General features: G+C 37.1%; 1 protein-coding gene across 1 annotated transcript in view; it reads right to left on the bottom strand.

Moving 5' to 3' along the window:
* Nucleotides 1-17,954, bottom strand: part of PNPLA8 (patatin like phospholipase domain containing 8) — a 63,238-nt gene that overhangs the window by 18,391 nt on the left and 26,893 nt on the right. The window contains 2 exon segments of the mRNA XM_005297903.5: nt 12,907-13,101; nt 17,491-17,548. Coding sequence (XP_005297960.2) covers nt 12,907-13,101; nt 17,491-17,548 — 253 coding nt within the window.

Below are 17,954 nucleotides of genomic sequence, written 5' to 3'. Positions count from 1 at the left end.
GCACGAGGATTGGGCTGGTCACTAGGAACAGCTCTCCGCTCTCTGCCTTCTAGCCACCACTAGTCCCAGCAGAGGCACCTAGCCCAGGGGAGGGGCAGAAGCACATGTGCCAGTGTGGAGGTCAGGTCACCCAGGCAGTGGGGCATCACAGCACAGGATGCCAGCCACCACAGGGCACCAGCTGCCAAGGAACTGCCATAGGAATGGCAATAGGAATTGCTGGGATGCCCCTTTCCAGGGTGGAGATGGCTGCTCTCCCTGCTAACCCCCCCATAGATCCCCTTGCTCCCCCTCCTATCCTTCCACCCCCCCCATTCACAGCAATCTTATGCCCCCCCATTAGAAACTCAAGAGCACAGAACAAGTACTGTTGACCTCATGGGAGGTCTTCTCTTCCCTTGCAGGTCACAAACTGCACTTGAATAATCCTGGTCTTAGAGTATATAAATAATCAGTAAGGATCAAATCAAAATACATTACAATATTACATATTGTACTAAACAATAGAAACTTAATTACAGTTTAATTGTGTCATACTTCACTGTTGGCAGCCAGCTGTTTGTTTGTATGTATGTTCATAGCCAGTCATTATATTTCTTAAATTTGTCAAACTCAGTTTGTGCCTTGAAATTTTCTATGGCATCCTGTATACTGCACAGATTCACTATAATGCTATTAAGCTCTGTGAAAAAAATAATTTACCATTATATATGTCTTGGTACAGCCAAGTCTGATATTTGGGAGCTGAGTCTGTTGGCTCCATAGTAACCATTTCATTTCACTGCTTGTGCAGACATGCTTTGAATTTCTAGTTTACTTTTACAGACTTGCTCTGTTGTTTTCCTTCATTATATTTGTGAAAACGTGGAGACAGAACTAATACAAGACTATTGCAGGCAAAGGCAAGATTTTGAAAGGACTTCTCGAAAGTATTTTTCAAGTCTAAACCTAAAATCAACATAATTAACAGAGATTAAAGTTAAGGCTTATTCTTGGGTTGAGGCATATGAAAAGCTTCTACATTGTTAAAGGGCTACTTTCTAAAAAAATTAAATAGATTAAAAACTCTATCCTAGTTTCCAATAAGTGAGTGTGCACTGCCAAGTATATTGTAAATTCAGTTAATGTGCTTGCATAAGTGGCAGTGGACATCCTCAGACCAGAAGACGGGACCAAGCCTAGAGACCAAATTTATGCAGCACCTTTTACTATGTGCAATATTTCTGGTTTGGGGAGAGAGACAGAGAAAGTGAGAGACCGACTCTACAGCCCAGTGGTTACAGCATTCACCTCACAGGTGGGAGAGGCAGATTCATGTCCCTACTCCAAGAAATATTATTTTTACAGATTGGAACAGCTCCAACAGAAGAGATTGAGAGAGAGACCCAACCCCTGAACTCCCAATAGCCTTGTGGTTAGGACACTTGCCTCCCTTGGCTATCTTTTGTGCAGATTAGGCATAATCTGAGCATGCTTAATGGATTGGGTCCCACAGGTGACACAGACAGAGAAAATGCCCAGTTTGAGAATGCTACTAGGGCTGAGGTGTGAAGTAGTGTGCTGAATATCTCAGTGGTATTGGGATTTAGGCATTTTTGACATGCCCACCAGGGGAAATTTAGCTGCCTACAGAGTTAGGCAGCAGCTGGGTGTGGATTTGTGAATGTCAGTGGTGCCTAAATGTTGGATTTAGTTACCTAGAAAGCCAGTTAGGTGCTTAAATCTCTTTGTCAATCTAGCCCTTACATTTGTTCAGGAAATTATTACTGGTCTGCTAAATCCTAGTTTTTTCAAAGATATGCTCGAATTCAAGATTTTTCTTTTACATATAAAAGGAGTCTAACAAACCAAATCCAATAATACCATAAACTAATCCCTGAATTACCCCCAATAGGGACATACTTCTGATGTAAGTGCATTAAACAATCCAATTGTCATCAGGCTGATTATTCTTACCTATTCCTTCTGAATGTGTGTGTGAAGAACTTCTAATTTGTGGTGTATAATTTTAGGTGAACTATGCTCTAGAAGAATAAAAATCAGTTTTAAAAATATTTTCTTTAATAAAAAAAATAGCAAAGCTTAACCACTTTGGAAGTGCTACTGAATATGAGCTCCCCAGCGGGCACATGAAATCCTTAGGGACTGTCAGTCCCCTCCATAAGCTATTTTCAAAAGTAGGGAAAATGGAAATTACACACACTAAATAATGGAGGGCCAGAATTGCCTCACTTTTGCTTTGATGGTGGTGGGCGGCCAGGGGTGGTGATATTTTTATCTTAAAACCATAAACTTGACATACAAATTTTCATGAGGCTCTGGAACTAACTACTTATAGTTCCATTTTAATGCTAGGACTGTTCCATTTTAAAAGTTACAGTTGGAGAGGGGAAGGGGGAAAAGTAGTTTTTAATCTTAATAAAATGTATGTTTTATAGCAAATTGATCTAGTGGCCTAAAGGTAACCCTTATCATATGAATAAAGTATTTCATTCACAGTTTATTTGAAAAGAATACACACTTTTGCTAAACAATAGAGATGCCTTCAGGTCACCAGATTCATTTATAATGTATGCTGTGTGTTGCTGTATTCTAAAATAGGGAATTAATTGATGATGGATAACACATACTTTCCTTCCACGGACCAAATGCATCCATCATTTTAAGAATAAACCTATTCTTTTACCATCCAGAAAGACAAAGACCCTCCTTCAAATTGCTCTCAAATGTAGCCGTGTAAATTGATAAGTAAAAGACCCATCATAATATTAACCAAACTATGATTTTCATTCAGTTTATTATTTTTAAAAGTTTAATACCAGAAAAAAATGCTAAATAGAGCTTTGAGAAGTGATTGCTGTAATCTGGCTGCTTAATGGAACACATTAGTGCCACTAGAACTGGCTAAAGGAACTATTTAAAAAAAAATTCTTTGCATATGGTAAGTAAAATCATATTACAAATTAAATAAAACGTAAATAGGAAATTTTTTCCCTCTCCATGTATTTATCTTATTGCAAAAATAATTCTGGTATAAAAAGCCTCCTTTGCTATCTAGTCTGACTTTTAAATATCATACAAAATGGATGTAAATGGCACACAAGCTGCATTATGATCAAAGACAGGATTACTTTATGCTGGATGAGATAATGTCTCCTCTTAATTTTGCCTTCGATTGAGAAGAAAACTCGGCAGACAGTAACAATGTATAGAAAAGTAAACTGACTAAGTTTCACAGTATAGCATTAACAGAATTTCTGAAACTCTTGAAATTTCACATAGTACATACTGTGTATTTAAGGAAAGTATGATTAATCAATATTGCACTCAAAAATACAAATAAGAGGTCTTATGAATATGAATTAACACTATATAACTAAAGCTTGAAAGTCCTTTCATGTACACACTTATACGTAGGATAATTGTTATATTGAAATTAAAAATGTAAAGAATTCTATTCAGATAAAAATTGGTTCTCTTACTAAAATGATATACTGTCCCATATAATAAATCCTGTCTTGAAAACCATTTTCTCATGAATACTGGCTGATACTGTAACACACAAATGAACAAACATCTATGGATGTCACACACAAATGTCACTCTACAAATTCTTAACTAGGCATATGAATGCTATTGCTTTTAGAAGTTAAACATTAAAAAAAAAGTTTTTCAAATAGCAATGTTTGTTCAGGGCATTTCTTTGGGATTAATGATATGCTGGGGTTAATGGGCTGATTATCTTGAGCTAGCAACTCCTCTCAGCCACTCATTAATCAACAAGAAATGGTCAGCTGGTTGGTAGTTACTGCTGAATTAGTGGCTGCATACTAAATATTGAGAAAATACTCAGATATCTTACTGATGCACATTTGCTAAATATTGACTAGCATATTAAAGAACAATGATTGGTCATAAAATATACTGTTAGCTGTTTCATATAAAACATAGTATATATATCATAAATTGAAGTCTGTACACCGTTTAATGAACCAGGAGCACACATCACCAAACAATACACAATACAACTCCTATTTTATGAACTAATTGGAGATTGAGTTCATTAAAATGAAAAGTTTATAAAATGTCATATCTCAAAATTAGTTACTACTGTGCATAAGTTAACTTATGAATCATTCAATGATAATGCACATAAAAAAGGGTAACAAAATGTACAGTGTTTCTTGGCCATCATGAAAGAGAACACTGAAGAACACAGCGATGCTCACACATTACCTTTTCAAAGCAGGAGTCATCTGATACCAAGGTGCCTTCACCCGAGCGTGGGAAGGTAAATATACCCAACACAGAGTGTGGGTGACCTCTGCTCACTGCCCAAGAACATATATGTGAACACAGATGAGGGATATGGGTTTTTCTTCTTGTTGGGTAAAAATAGTTCATGTAACTGGCTGTTCATAAAATCAGTGTGCGCAGAATTGGGGAGTTCTACTGTTCTGTGATATACAACATACAACTTCCCTGCTTCATCGGGATGTTGTAAGGGTTCAATTCTTATAAAAATGCTTGACCTTACATTTATAGAGTTTAAGAAGAGACGGGACTACTAGATCACCTGGTGCAATCTCCTATATATCACAGGACATAAAATTTCCACCTACTTTTCATTTGTTTAAAGCCCTATAAATTGTGTTTGGCTAAAACAGATCTTTCAGAAAGGCATGCAGTCTTGATTTAAAAACTTTAAGACATGGTAAATCCACCACTTCCTTTTTGAAATTTGTTTCAGTGGTTAATCACCCTCTCTGTTAAAAAATCTGTGCCCAATTTCTAATTTGAATGTGTCTGGCTTCAGCTTCCAGTCATTGGTTCTTGGTAAGCCTTTCTCCTCTAGATTTAAAACCCAACAACCAATTTAGTACCCAATATTTTCTCCACATAAAGATACTTATACACTGTGATCAAGTCACCTCTCAATCTTCTTTCTGATAAAGTAATCAGACTGAATTTTGTAAGTCTCGCATTAAGGCATTTTCCCAGCCCTTGAATAAATTTTGTGGCTCTTTGGGGGATTTTTCAACATACTTTTTAAAATGTGGACAACAGAACTGGTCACAGTAGTCCAGTATCAGTCTAATAAATGCTGTATACACAGGAAAGATCCTTTTCAGCATCAGTGCTTTCCAGAATCCAAAACCCCATTCTATAGGCAGGGTCTGCATTCCTTCTTTCTAGATGTAGAACTTTGCATTTGGCAGTATCAAAACACATTTTGTTTGAATTGGTCCAACTGACCAAGGGATCCAGATTACTCTGTATGGCTGCCCTATCATTATTTACTACTATCTTTATGTCATCTGCAAATTTTATCAGCAGCGATATTATATTTACTTCCAGATCATTGATAAAAATGTTGAAAAGTGTTGGGACTAGTATCAATCCCAACAGAACCCAACTAGAAAACTCTCCAATTCACTAATAGTCTCTGTCCATAGTACTGAGATCACTTGACAGTGCAACTAGGGCTGTCCTTGCTAAATGAAGACCTGAAACAGACTGGAAGGTGTCTAGAATGTTGGTGGTAGTGACGAGCTGCTAGAGTTTGCTAGCCACCAACTTAAATGAATTTACCACAAGAGGGAGAAAGATTAGTGACTGAAGAGTAGTTGACATGCTTGGTGGAATTAAATGATTGTTTCTTGACCATGAGACAGATTGATGCATGTTATAGAGATGATGGAAATAAACCTTCCTTGAGGGAACAGCTGTCAACAGTGGCTCTAAGTATTCTCCTCTGGCTTTTACTAGCAATGAAAACCACAAGTCCACATCATATGCTTCCTTCTGTGCTTCCAGTACCTCTGTTAGAAACACTAGCTTAAATTCTGTTTGGAAAGGTGAAGTGTTTTTCACCTTTTATCTCCAGCTGGTTTGATAGAGACTGTCTCTGATACACTTCATTCTTTTAGCATTCTTATAGCATGTAGCATTTAAGTGTGGAACTTTACAGTTGTCTAGACTGGTTAGATGGCTCACTAACTGAACCAGTACTGAAGGCTGATATTTTATGGAAGTCCTGGTGGAAAAGGAACATGACTCTTTACTCTCCCGTTCCGCAATGGCATGGATATCATACAAACCCTTTATGATGCAACTGAATGGACTCAGATTTAGTTCTTCATTATACCACCCTCTTCTGCTTGGTGTAGATTTGCGTTGTATTGAATAACTAGCTGGATGAGCTGCATCAATAAAGTTCTACAAATTCACAAATCTAAACAAAATATTTTCATCTAACAATACCAAAAAAGTTACCATAAACCAGCTATAAATGCTCCAATAATTAAATTCACAACTACAAAAAGATATCATCCAACTGCACAATAAATAAAAATTAACAAACCACCAATAACATAGCAGCAAGACATACTTCCTCTCCACTTTGCCCAAACACCCTATACTCTCAAACCTCCCCAGAAGCCTTAACAAACAGAAATTTACACATGTCCATATACTTGGCGCATAAAGGTAAATTCCTCCTCTCCTAAACAGTAAAGAAAATTTCTAGTAGTACTAGAGGAAAGTGCATGTGACAACAACTGCACTGAGACAAGAGATAAAAATAAATATTTGGAGTTCTTAGTTTCAAAATTAATTTAGTTTAATTTTATAAAATTGTGAGAAGACATACCTATTATGCTGCATCCTATCTAACCCTTTATTGCACATCCATCACCATAGTATATCCCAGGCATGGCCAAACTGTGGCTCGGGAGCCACATGTGGCTCTTTTACTCTTAAAGTGTGGCTCACAGAGTCCCCCATCTACCCCCCTCCCCCAATCTGCCTACAAGACCGGGCAGGGTGGAGCTCAGGGCTTCTGCCCTGCAACGGGGTGGTAGGACTAGGGGCTTTTGCCCTGCAACGGGGTGATAAGACTATGGGCTTTAGCCCAGCGGGAGAGGTGGGGGGAAATCAGGGCAGAAGCCCCACATCCCAAGATGACCTACATTCTAAGTCGTCTCCTTAGAAGATGGGAGGCAGTCTGGAGTTTAATTCTGAAAGCTGCAAGTTTAAAACCAGTTGGGGTAGGGATTCACTGAGCAAGTCACTTTTGAGGGCCTCTTTATTTGGTGCAAATGTTGAGTACCTCTGCAGGTTTGTTGCCTTTAGCTACTAGGAGAAAAAAAGTCTGGAAAATAACTGGGAATTATATTGTTTTCTCTTTCATTTTATCAAGAGCCTGCTTGAAGTTCTAGGCACTTCAGTATATTACTTTAACATTTAAAAATATTTTTCTATATTACAGAAGATATTTCCATTAGTTTTTAGGTTGCCTCTTTACTAGCCTTCTTCTTCATATTTCCCATTATTCCATGTTCACAGGTGAAATTCCACTATTTGCAGTACTAATGTATACTAGTTGACAGCAATTTAACTACCATATTATCTAACCCTACCCAGAACAGGTCTAGATGACATGGTGGTTAAATCATTAGTGGCTTGCCTACACTAGTGCTCCCTCAAGCGGAGTTGTAATATATTAGAGCAATCGTGGGAAGTCTGAAGAAATTTGCTAGTGAAGGGGAGCCCTTAGTGTTAATGAGTATATTTTGTCTTAAGAAAGAAGATGTATTTCTGTTTTAAATCTTTACTTTTTAATTATTCCTATGGTACAAGTTTAATTTTTCCTGTGAAATCAAACAAGTGAAATGTACATAATAATTTTGGTTAAATCTTAGCCTGCTCTATTATTTAACTGACAATTTGCTTAACATACCATGCTGCCCACTGAAACGACATTACTGAGTATCCCAAACAGTGAATGTTTTTCATACTGAAGAAAAAAAGAGAAGATATAAGAAACTGCTTTCCCTTCGGAGGGAACTGACGGGGAAAAAAAAACAAAAAAAAAAAACCTTTCAATGGTAGCAAGAAGACAGAGATGCTAACAGATCATGGGTGTTTTATGTCTACAGTTTAATATCAGATTTCTTTTTATATATAGATAGTAGTATAACTCCATATCTTGACATCATGACTGGGTATCCCTAGACTTTCATGGTTACTGCTGAAGCATGCTAGAGGGATAAAATCCCTTTGAATGTTTAATGTGTTCCTCTTTTGAACCACAAAGAGCATTAATCCTCCTCTCATCTACCAACAGCTGCACTGTTTTTCCTACTTGCTAGGGCGTAACATGATAGCACTGTACAATTGGGCAAATACAAACATTGATAGTTGTTTTTGGCAATATAAACTATATAAACTTTATAGCAGCCGATCTCCATCCAACAAATAGGAAAAATATGTAGGCATCTGATGCCTGTGAGATGTAGCAATCCCATACTCTGTCGATATATGTAATGAAAGAATTAAATTTAAGAAATAATGAGCATAATAAATTTCTGAGCCTTTCCAAAATTTGACCGCAACCAGTTCAGCGAGCCATGTGTTTTCCTAGAAATAGAGTGTGTGTGTGTGTGTGTGTGTGTGTGTGTGTGTGTGTGTGTGTGTGTGTGTGTGAGTGAGTGAGTGAGAGAGAGAGAAAGAAAAAAAAATGTTTTTAATGAGAAACCGATAGCCATGGTTAGATTCAGATACAGTTCAGGAATGCATTGTTCAACATTCCCTATGCCGCTCTGCCAGTGCATCTCAATCCTGGCCTTGCTTCAGTCATCCAACTACTTTATACAGTTCCAGCTAGGACTCCAGTTTCAACAAATATCAGACAACATTAGTGGGGGAAACAGAAAGGCCGACTACCTATAAAAATCTACAAAAAAATTTGGAATGTCCGAATAAATATATTTCTGGGGTATTCATCCTGATACCCCAGAGTCAGGTCTTTTTTTTGCAAGCAGAATTGAAGGATGCAACCAACCGACAAACTAATGCAACATTTTGTCCCTAAGTAATCCCTTATCAAAAACGGAAAGGCCAAAAGCCATACATGATAATGTTTCAGTTATAATATAACTTTTACTGACATTTTAACAACCATTTTGACACCTTGACTGGGTCTCCAGGGACCTCTACAGAATTTTTTTTAAACTGCAAAAATTGTAACCATGTCTCCATATACTATTCATGTGAACAGAGAATTAGTATTGTTGAAAAAAGACAACACGATGAGCTATTCTGAGTGGTGAGAGGACATTTTCCAAGCCATTTGAAAAACTCATTTTTAAAAGAAAAGTGTCATCATTCTGACAAAACACTACAAATATTAAAGCCTTTGACGCAGGCCATTACTTCCAATTGAAGTAATGCCTCCTGGTTCTGAGACCCATTGCAAACATATATCTATATCATTTAATTTCTGTAAAAAAACCAAATTTTTTTTAGTATGCATTTCATTTCCAGACGAGTCTTTAAGAGTACACAGTATTCAAAGCTCCTAAAATATAGCCACAATTTTCCCCATCAAATTGATAAATGAATAGATGTAATGTAAAAAAAGTAATACCAGGTGACAAAATGGAATGATTCCTCTCTATATTAAAAATCAAAAGGAAAAAATCTTTTCTGCAGTATTTTGGTCAATGAGACTGGTGGATGTAGGTAATGAAAATATGAGTACTGAGTGTTCCAGATAGTGTACAACTGAGGGATTTCTAAGGTAGATATCACCATGATATCAACACCACAGTAAAGGCATGCATACTAGGATTTTCCCCAAATTCTACCAGAGTCCAGGCAACCTTGATAAGTCATGTACCAGTTCACTTGTCTAATATACCTTGCACACACTGGCAAAGTAAGATTTGAAAGGAGTGCAATGGGAAGGCTGATTCCCTCTGACTGCATCCTTTAGAACTCTATAGGAAAGTCTTCTGCCCCTCTAGAGATAGAGCTCCCTTGGTGCTTGCTCTCCAATGCCATTTGTCATCCATGATTTTTAACTCTCAAAACGTAAGTAGGCAAGTGGATATGTTGAGAGCTGACCTTAGGAAAGCAGAGAGGAAATAAACCATCAAGGTCTCCCTACCTGAGCTGGAGAAGTTTCAAACTAAACAAGCACTGAGCTGACTGTATACCACTAACTTGGAGAAGGGATACACAGCACCTTTGAAAGTTTTAAAAGAACTCTATAAAGTTGTATATTGTATGCACTGATTGCTGATGTCTGACATAATGTCTTCTAAGTTCCAGTTGGTTAGTTTACCATCTTCTTTCCATTAGAGGAAACAGTTTGTTTAGTACTGGAAACATGCTCAGCCCTGTACAATACACAAAAATAAAAAAAAAACTGTTCCTGCCCCCAAAAGCTTAGACTGAAAGAATGGGAAACCCAGAGGTGGAATAATTTAGAGTATCCCACCACATCCCACACCTCTTGTCTCCTAATAATTAAAATAAACAAAGTGAGGTTTTTTGAAAGATCTGAATGAGAAATGAGTGGTGACTTTGTGAATTGGGAGGACTTTCCACACAAAGGACCAGAATGGAAAAAATAGAGATGGGAGTAGAAAAATAGAATGAATAGGGTACTGAGTCTGGCATCAGCAGCTTTCGATAACTGTAGTCAATGAACATGATTCTTGGTTACAACAAGGTCCCTTACATGCTCTGGCAGTTTAAAGGGGCCTTAAAGTGAGTATAACATCATCTTTAAGGCCCTTTACACTGCCTGGGTGGTGTAAAGTGGCCATGGTGCCCTATCATATTGTAATAATGACCATCAAAATATTCTATTGAGGGAAAAAATCATTCTACTTTTTTAACCATTATTCATATAGAAATAGACTTTGATGTGAATAGTGCTCTCAGCCCAAGGAAAGGGGCAGGAAAGGTGAGAAGAGGAAGAAAAGTGCTTCACATAGCTTAACAGTGACCCAACAAGCAGTTATGGAGCAGCTTGGAAGGCCTCCAAAAGCAAAGGCAGCCCCCTTTCCAGTCCTTCTTGACCAGATGGGAGATGCACATACTGCTAGGTCTCAAGCAGCGCTCAGCTTCGTAATAAATGTGATGTGTGTGTCCATTTTTCTTTTAAAAATACAACTATTACAAAATAATAACCTCAGTCAGCACTGGTGAAAAGTGTTTACCTGGTTATAGTCACATATATCACCCCCAAAAAGAAACAGCCTCAAAACAAACAAACATATTAAGAAAATGGAAGGATTCTCGGGATCTGACTGAAGTGGCAAATGTTCATACTCAAATACTACTTAAATTATAAAGTCACTATTTTTAAACATTCCATAATTTATTAGGATTTAATATATTGTTTTCCCAACTACTAGACACATTTCATGCTAGAAACATATGAACTAAGACATGTTACCTGACACATTTAAAATTAAAAGACTGGAAAAAACACAAAGTGCACAGTAAGGAATAATCCCTCTCTTGTAGGACGATGTGCTGGGTCACCTAAATTTTTCCTCTGAATATACCTTAAAAAACATACTCCATACAACAGATACACTAATGCAAATATGATTTTTTAAAACAGAAAGTCAGCATTTCAAAAACTCTATTGACATAATTTGATACCCTCAATTCCTATTTTATTCCAAACAAAACAAGATATTACGGAGTACCATGGGGCTACTCTTAAGCATCAGGCTAAGATCCATTCCTTCAATAGTGCTGACTCTCTGAATTAGACATCCAGAATATTCCTACTATGTTATGTTATGTAAGTGCTAATTATGTGCTTGGTGCTGCAAATGGCAAAAAAAAAAAAAAAAAAAAAAAAAAAAAAGCAGTCAGTGTTCTGAGGAGCTTACAATTTTTAAGAGGCCAAGCCTGCAAACAGTTACCAGGCAAATTCCTTAGTGATCTCTCACTGTGAAGAAGATTAGCTGATGGGCCTATGCACAGAAGTTTTCAGGATCAGGCCCTAAGAACAGACACAAATATGACTCACTAGGAAATTCAGAGGACAACTTGTTGGCTAAAATGTGCTGTGTTCTCTTCTAGCAGCTGACCCTCATGCAGTGATCGAGGGTACTAAAGTTACAACATAATGGAACTTCTCCTTTAACTCATGCAGTAGAAGCCTGTGCTTTTGGCGCTGAATATCTCAGGTTCAATCTCCACTGATAACTCTTTCTGACAGCCAGTCTGCAACAAAAGTTTTAAGTGCATTCTACCTGTATCAGGTAACTGTATGCTATAAAAAAGACCTTTGAAAATCAGAAGACCTGCAGGACTGGCAGTAAAGAGAGCATTGGAGGAAGGAAACAACACAGAAAGACTGAAGAGAACTATTAAAGAAATGTATGCATCTCTTTCTACTTTCTCACAAATCAGTTAAAAGGTAACAGTACCTTAAAATGGAACAGGCTGTTGACATAAGACATTGGCTTATTCAAGTTTTAATAACTATACATTTCTGCTGAACTAGTTAAAAGTGAGTGCTGCCAAAAGAGATGCTGTGACAGCAGGCCTATTCTCATAATATAGCATGTGGTCTTGGACTGCAAGGGAAATTCTCTTAGGAGTTATGACTGTCAATGAGGGGAATTGAAATAATAAATTATAAACTTCACTAGTGTAGGGAACACTGAATAGTACTAATTTATATTTTTCACGCTTTATGCTATTCTTTAATATTAGTTATAACATCTACTTAGTGAAATAATGCTTAATGAATTACCAGTTGTAAATAGGAACTTAGAAGCAATTTGCAACTCTTGTATAGTTTCCTCCCAGAATCAGAAGAATTTGAAGGCGAGAGTGGAGTATGTGTGTGTGGAGAGGGTTGGTGAGTGAGAGAGAGACAGACATTCTCTCTCTTCATGCTTTTTAACTCTTCTGTAATTGATAAGGAAACTAAGAGTTTCCTTTCCTTCCCCTAACCTTCCTGGATTTTCTCTCTGCTTCCACTTCCTAATAATTACTAAGATTAGAATTAAACATGATAATAGTTCTTACATATTCATCTCCAAATATAATGTAACAGGATATTTATTTATGCAGATATCAACTTACCTGATGAAGATCATTACCCAACGCATACTCTTGAAAGTAACCTGGTGCAGCAGATGATGCTCTAATGGCTTGCCATAATTTATACTGACAACCTCCAATGTAGTGAGACTTGATACCTGGAAGGTGGTTATAGTTTCTAAACACAAATGCTTTCAGTGGTGTTCCTCTGTTTACAATAGTGCTTACTGCAGCTACCTAGTAGGTTAGAAAAATAAAGATAATTTCAGATACCTACACTATATCTCCCACAGCTACAAGATTTAAACATTAGCTTTGTACATCATGCTGTGGGTACAAGTACACCTGACAATACAACCATTAAAGTAAAACAGGAAAATAAAATTCACATGACTAGCTTGAACAAAAATTAATCCCTTGTAGTTTACAACCCTCATAAACCAATTTTTTTTTTTTTAATTAGGTATAGTCAAGAAATTTTCTTCTTTGTTTCTATCCTATGTCATGTTCTATTGCCCTTCTGGTTGTGAAATATGGACATTGCTCCCTGTGGAGCTCACCAACGCTTCTCCCACGTCAACCAGAGTCACAGCCGCAGAATTGAGATACCTCCTCCCCAAGATTCTGCTCACCCGTAAAAGCTAGAGAAACGCAAACTCTGAGGTAAAGACAGCATCCTGTATTATTTTTATCTTTAAAAAGAAGACGACAGAACTTAATGGAAAGAAAGCACGGAGGGAAAAGTTTTGTTTGTCTGTTTTTGAATTGGAGGTGGTAGTAGAAAGAACATACAGACTTAATTCCCTATTCCTCTTCCAAACAGGCATCATGAGTTACCAGTACCGTATGCTACAACAGTCAAGAGAAAATAGGTCTCTGTATTAACTAAGAAAGTTCGTAAATCAGTGAAATATCTTTTCTTGAACTTGTTATCTTCAGTGAGAAATAATGAGGTTATCACTATTTGCTATTCTGTTTTTCACAAGCTCTATCAACTAAAATTTTACAGAAAATAGTCACATGCCTGACATAAAACGATGTTGCTGTTTTTTAGTAAGTTATAGGCAAAGGCAAATATTGGAGAAAAAAAAATATTGTTTAAAGACAAGTCTCTGTCTAACAAGTGTTTTATTATTTTTAACTTATGTGGATGTTATTTCCAGCTTCTTGGAGCGACTATAAAATAGTTATTTCTAATCAACACAAAGAACTACATTAAAGGGTGGTCAAGGCTGCAAAGAGGAGCATTCAAAAAGTCAGAAAATAGCACTATCCAAGTAAAAATGATGCGCAACACGTACCTAATGTTACAAGCCTCAACAGAAGTAACTAGATTCTCCAGTCTAGCACAGAGGCTCATATCTTAGTAATTCATGTATAAAGTGCACCTTTGTATTACACTTGTGGCATGCTTCCTTATCTCAGGAAAACAAAAGATTCACTCTATTTCAACAAAAAATAATCAAATTACAATGTAACTAAAATAACTAGGGTCATAAGTAGTATGAAATTCTCCTACATTTTATAGTTCTGGAATTTTCCATAAAGATACTAAAATATCATGGACAAAAGAATTGTGCATGTCATTCCAAGTGGGAGAGAGAAAGTAGTCCTTCCCAGAAAGAAAGGTCTGGAAGCAACGATCAGAATGTTTTAGGGAGATGCTTACCCATAATTATATTCGCTATTTACTAAATGCTTACCATATGATGGTAAGAATTTGCAAGATCTTTAACTGATGATGCATAGCTCATGGCTGGCATTGTCTAAAACAATGCCTCTTGGCAAATTAGTGGGTGGGTGATACTATTTGCATACTAGTTTACAAAGTAGTGTTTGTTTTTGTGAAAGTATTACTCATCAGCACTTGAAGCTGAAGTTATGATATCAGCGTATTAACTCCCATCTCTCAGTTGCACAATTACAAGTAAATCACTGTATTCACAGAAAATATAGCTTCACCAGGAAAAAAAACAATATATGTGTAAAACTTCTATATGACAGTGATTAAGGTACAAATGATGAAGTACAATTTTCTGTTCACCCCAAAAGGGTCGTCTTCTGCTCCCATTGAAGCCAACGGCAAAACTTTCATTGTCTTCAATGGGAATAGGATCACACTGAAAAACTCATATTTGGTTTTTTAACACCTACACATTTTTCACTTCAGGATATAATCCTAATCTGCGAAGTACTAAATGCTTCCTGCAAGGCACTAAGCATCCAACTCTTACTGAATTCAATAGCAGTTGAGAGCAACCTTGTACGGTTGCATGTTTTATTTGGATAATACTATAGCCCTGTCACCACTAAAGTGGTTACTTTGAATAACTAACATTTTCATATCTATTCATATACTCATTTTATTACTCAGGAACTTAGCAAGGCAAGATCTCAGTTCAAAGATAACTTTCAAATCAAGTCAGTATAGGACATCTCCCTCAAAAAGTAATATGTCATTCCAGCTTTTTCCATGTCCTCCTTTTACACACAGAGCATAAGGGGAGTCAGTTGAGCTCATGTCTATTTTCAGAAGAATCTGAACCTTTACCGTTTAATTATAAAACATTGAATATAGTACTATAATGACACTAAGGCACCTTTAATTACCAAATTGTTCTTAACCATGTACATAAGAACATAAGAATGGCCGTACTGGTCCAGACCAAAGATCCATCTAGCCCAGTATCCTGTCTACCGCAAGTGGGCAATGCCAGGTGCCCCACAGGGAGTGAACCTAACAGGTAATGATCAAGTGATCTCTCTCCTGCCATCCATCTCCACCCTCTGACAAACAGAGGCTAGGGACACCATTCCTTACCCATCCTGGCTAATAGCCATTAATGGACTTAACCAGTTCTCTTTTAAATGCTGTTATAGTCGTAGCCTTCACAATCTCCCCAGGCAAGGAGTTCCACAAGTTGACTATGCGCTGTGTAAAGAAGAACTTCCTTTTACTTGTTTTAAACCTGCTGCCCATTAATTTCATTTGGTGGCCCTTAGTTCTTGTATTATGGGAATAAGTAAATAACTTTTCCTTATCTACTTTCTCCACATCACTCATGATTTTATATACCTCTATCATATCCCCCCTTAGTCTCCTCTTTTCCAAGCTGAAAAGTCCTAGCCTCTTTAATCTCTCCTCATATGGGACCTGTTCCAAACCGTTAATCATTTTAGTTGCCCTTCTCTGAACCTTTTCTAGTGCCAGGATATCTTTTTTGAGATGAGGAGACCACATCTGTACGCAGTATTCATGATGTGGGCGTGCCATCAATTTATATAATGGCAATAATATATTCTCTGTCTTATTCTCTATCCGCTTTTTAATGATTCCTAACATCCTGCTTGCTTTTTTGACCGCCTCTACACACTGCGTGGACATCTTCAGAGAACTAGCCACGATGACTCCAAGATCTTTTTCCTGATTCGTTGTAGCTAAATTAGCCCCCATCATATTGTATGTATAGTTGGGGTTATTTTTTCCATTTCTTTTCATTTATCCACATTAAATTTCATTTGCCATTTTGTTGCCCAATCACTTAGTTTTCTGAGATCTTTTTGAAGTTCTTCACAGTCTGCTTTGGTCTTAATTATCTTGAGCAGTTTAGTATCGTCTGCAAACTTTGCCACCTCACTTTTTAACCCCTTTCTCCAGATCATTTATGAATAAGTTTAATAGGACTGGTCCTAGGACTGACCCTTGGGGAACACCACTAGTTACCCCTCTCCATTCTGAGAATTTACCATTTATTCCTACCCTTTGTTCCCTGTCCTTTAACCAGTTCTCAATCCATGAAAGCACCTTCCCTTTTATCCCATGATAACTTAATTTATGTAAGCCTTTGGTGAGGGACCTTGTCAAAGGCTTTCTGGAAATCTAAGTATACTATGTCCACTGGATCCCCCTTGTCTACATGTTTGTTGACCCCTTCAAAGAACTCCAATAGATTAGTAAGACACGATTTCCCTTTACTATTTGTACTAAAATGTACTATTTTATTTCTTCTCCTTCCTAATAACAAAAACAAAATACCCTCTCCTTTCTCATTTTTCTCTCTTGTGCTGTGCTATATATAACTCCTTCAATTAATTAGTGCCCTTCATATACTACAGGCAAACAGATCACTACCTACCAAAGGGACAAGAGGAAACCTGGTGATCAAATGGGGAGAGACTACTAGCTCTCTCACACCACCCACAGGAAGAAAGTTAACAGCCAACATCACAGGACTGCAAGGAAACACTGAAAGGATTCTAGGACAAAATAGCAAATCTCTGTAGAATCCAAGATGTGATATAAAAGTGAGGGTAGTTGAGAAGTATGTATTAGTAGTCGGTTCACAAACATCATCTCATGGGAATTAATGTATCTAAAATCAGGACACTTATCAGCTAAGAAGTACAAGACTACTACAGCAGGGTTGGCAAATATTTAAGATATCTTGTGGAATTTTAATTTTTAAATGGGGATTGTTTTTATAGATACTTTTCAGAGTATAGGTTACAAAAATCATGCAATTTGTACAAATAACATTTGTCAAGTGATGGCACTGTCACCCAAAGCTATATGTTCCTAATACATTTTTTTAAGTACAATATTAGTTCTTGAAAATCTTCACTTACCTTAGGACATCTGGGATTTCTTGCAGTTTCAATCATGAGATCCGATCCCATTCTCTCTCTATATAACAGGTAAAAAAATGAAAACGCATCACCAGTTTGGCATCATCAGAACAATAAATTAGTCAAAAGAGACAAGTAGGGTGAGGTAATATTTTATTATACTAACTTCTGTTGGTGAGAGAGAAGTTTTTGAGCTTACACAGAGCTCTTCTTCAGGTTTGGGAAACTTACTCAGTGTGTCACAGCTAAACACAAGATGGAACAGATTGTGTAGCATAAATAGTTAAAACATATTTCAAGGGACTGTTCAAGGTGAAGTGGCCTGTTATCTCTCCCACCATGTCTCTCTAATATCTTGGGACCGACACGGCTACCCCACCACTGCATAATCAAAACTAGTCATTTATGCCCACTTTTACTTCTGGTATTTTCTATTTAAAATACACAAGGTGAAATCCTGGCTG

This window comes from Chrysemys picta, chromosome 1 (genome assembly GCF_011386835.1).
Source record: "Chrysemys picta bellii isolate R12L10 chromosome 1, ASM1138683v2, whole genome shotgun sequence".
NCBI lineage: Eukaryota > Metazoa > Chordata > Testudines > Emydidae > Chrysemys > Chrysemys picta.
This window is presented reverse-complemented; position numbering and strand designations above follow the sequence as displayed.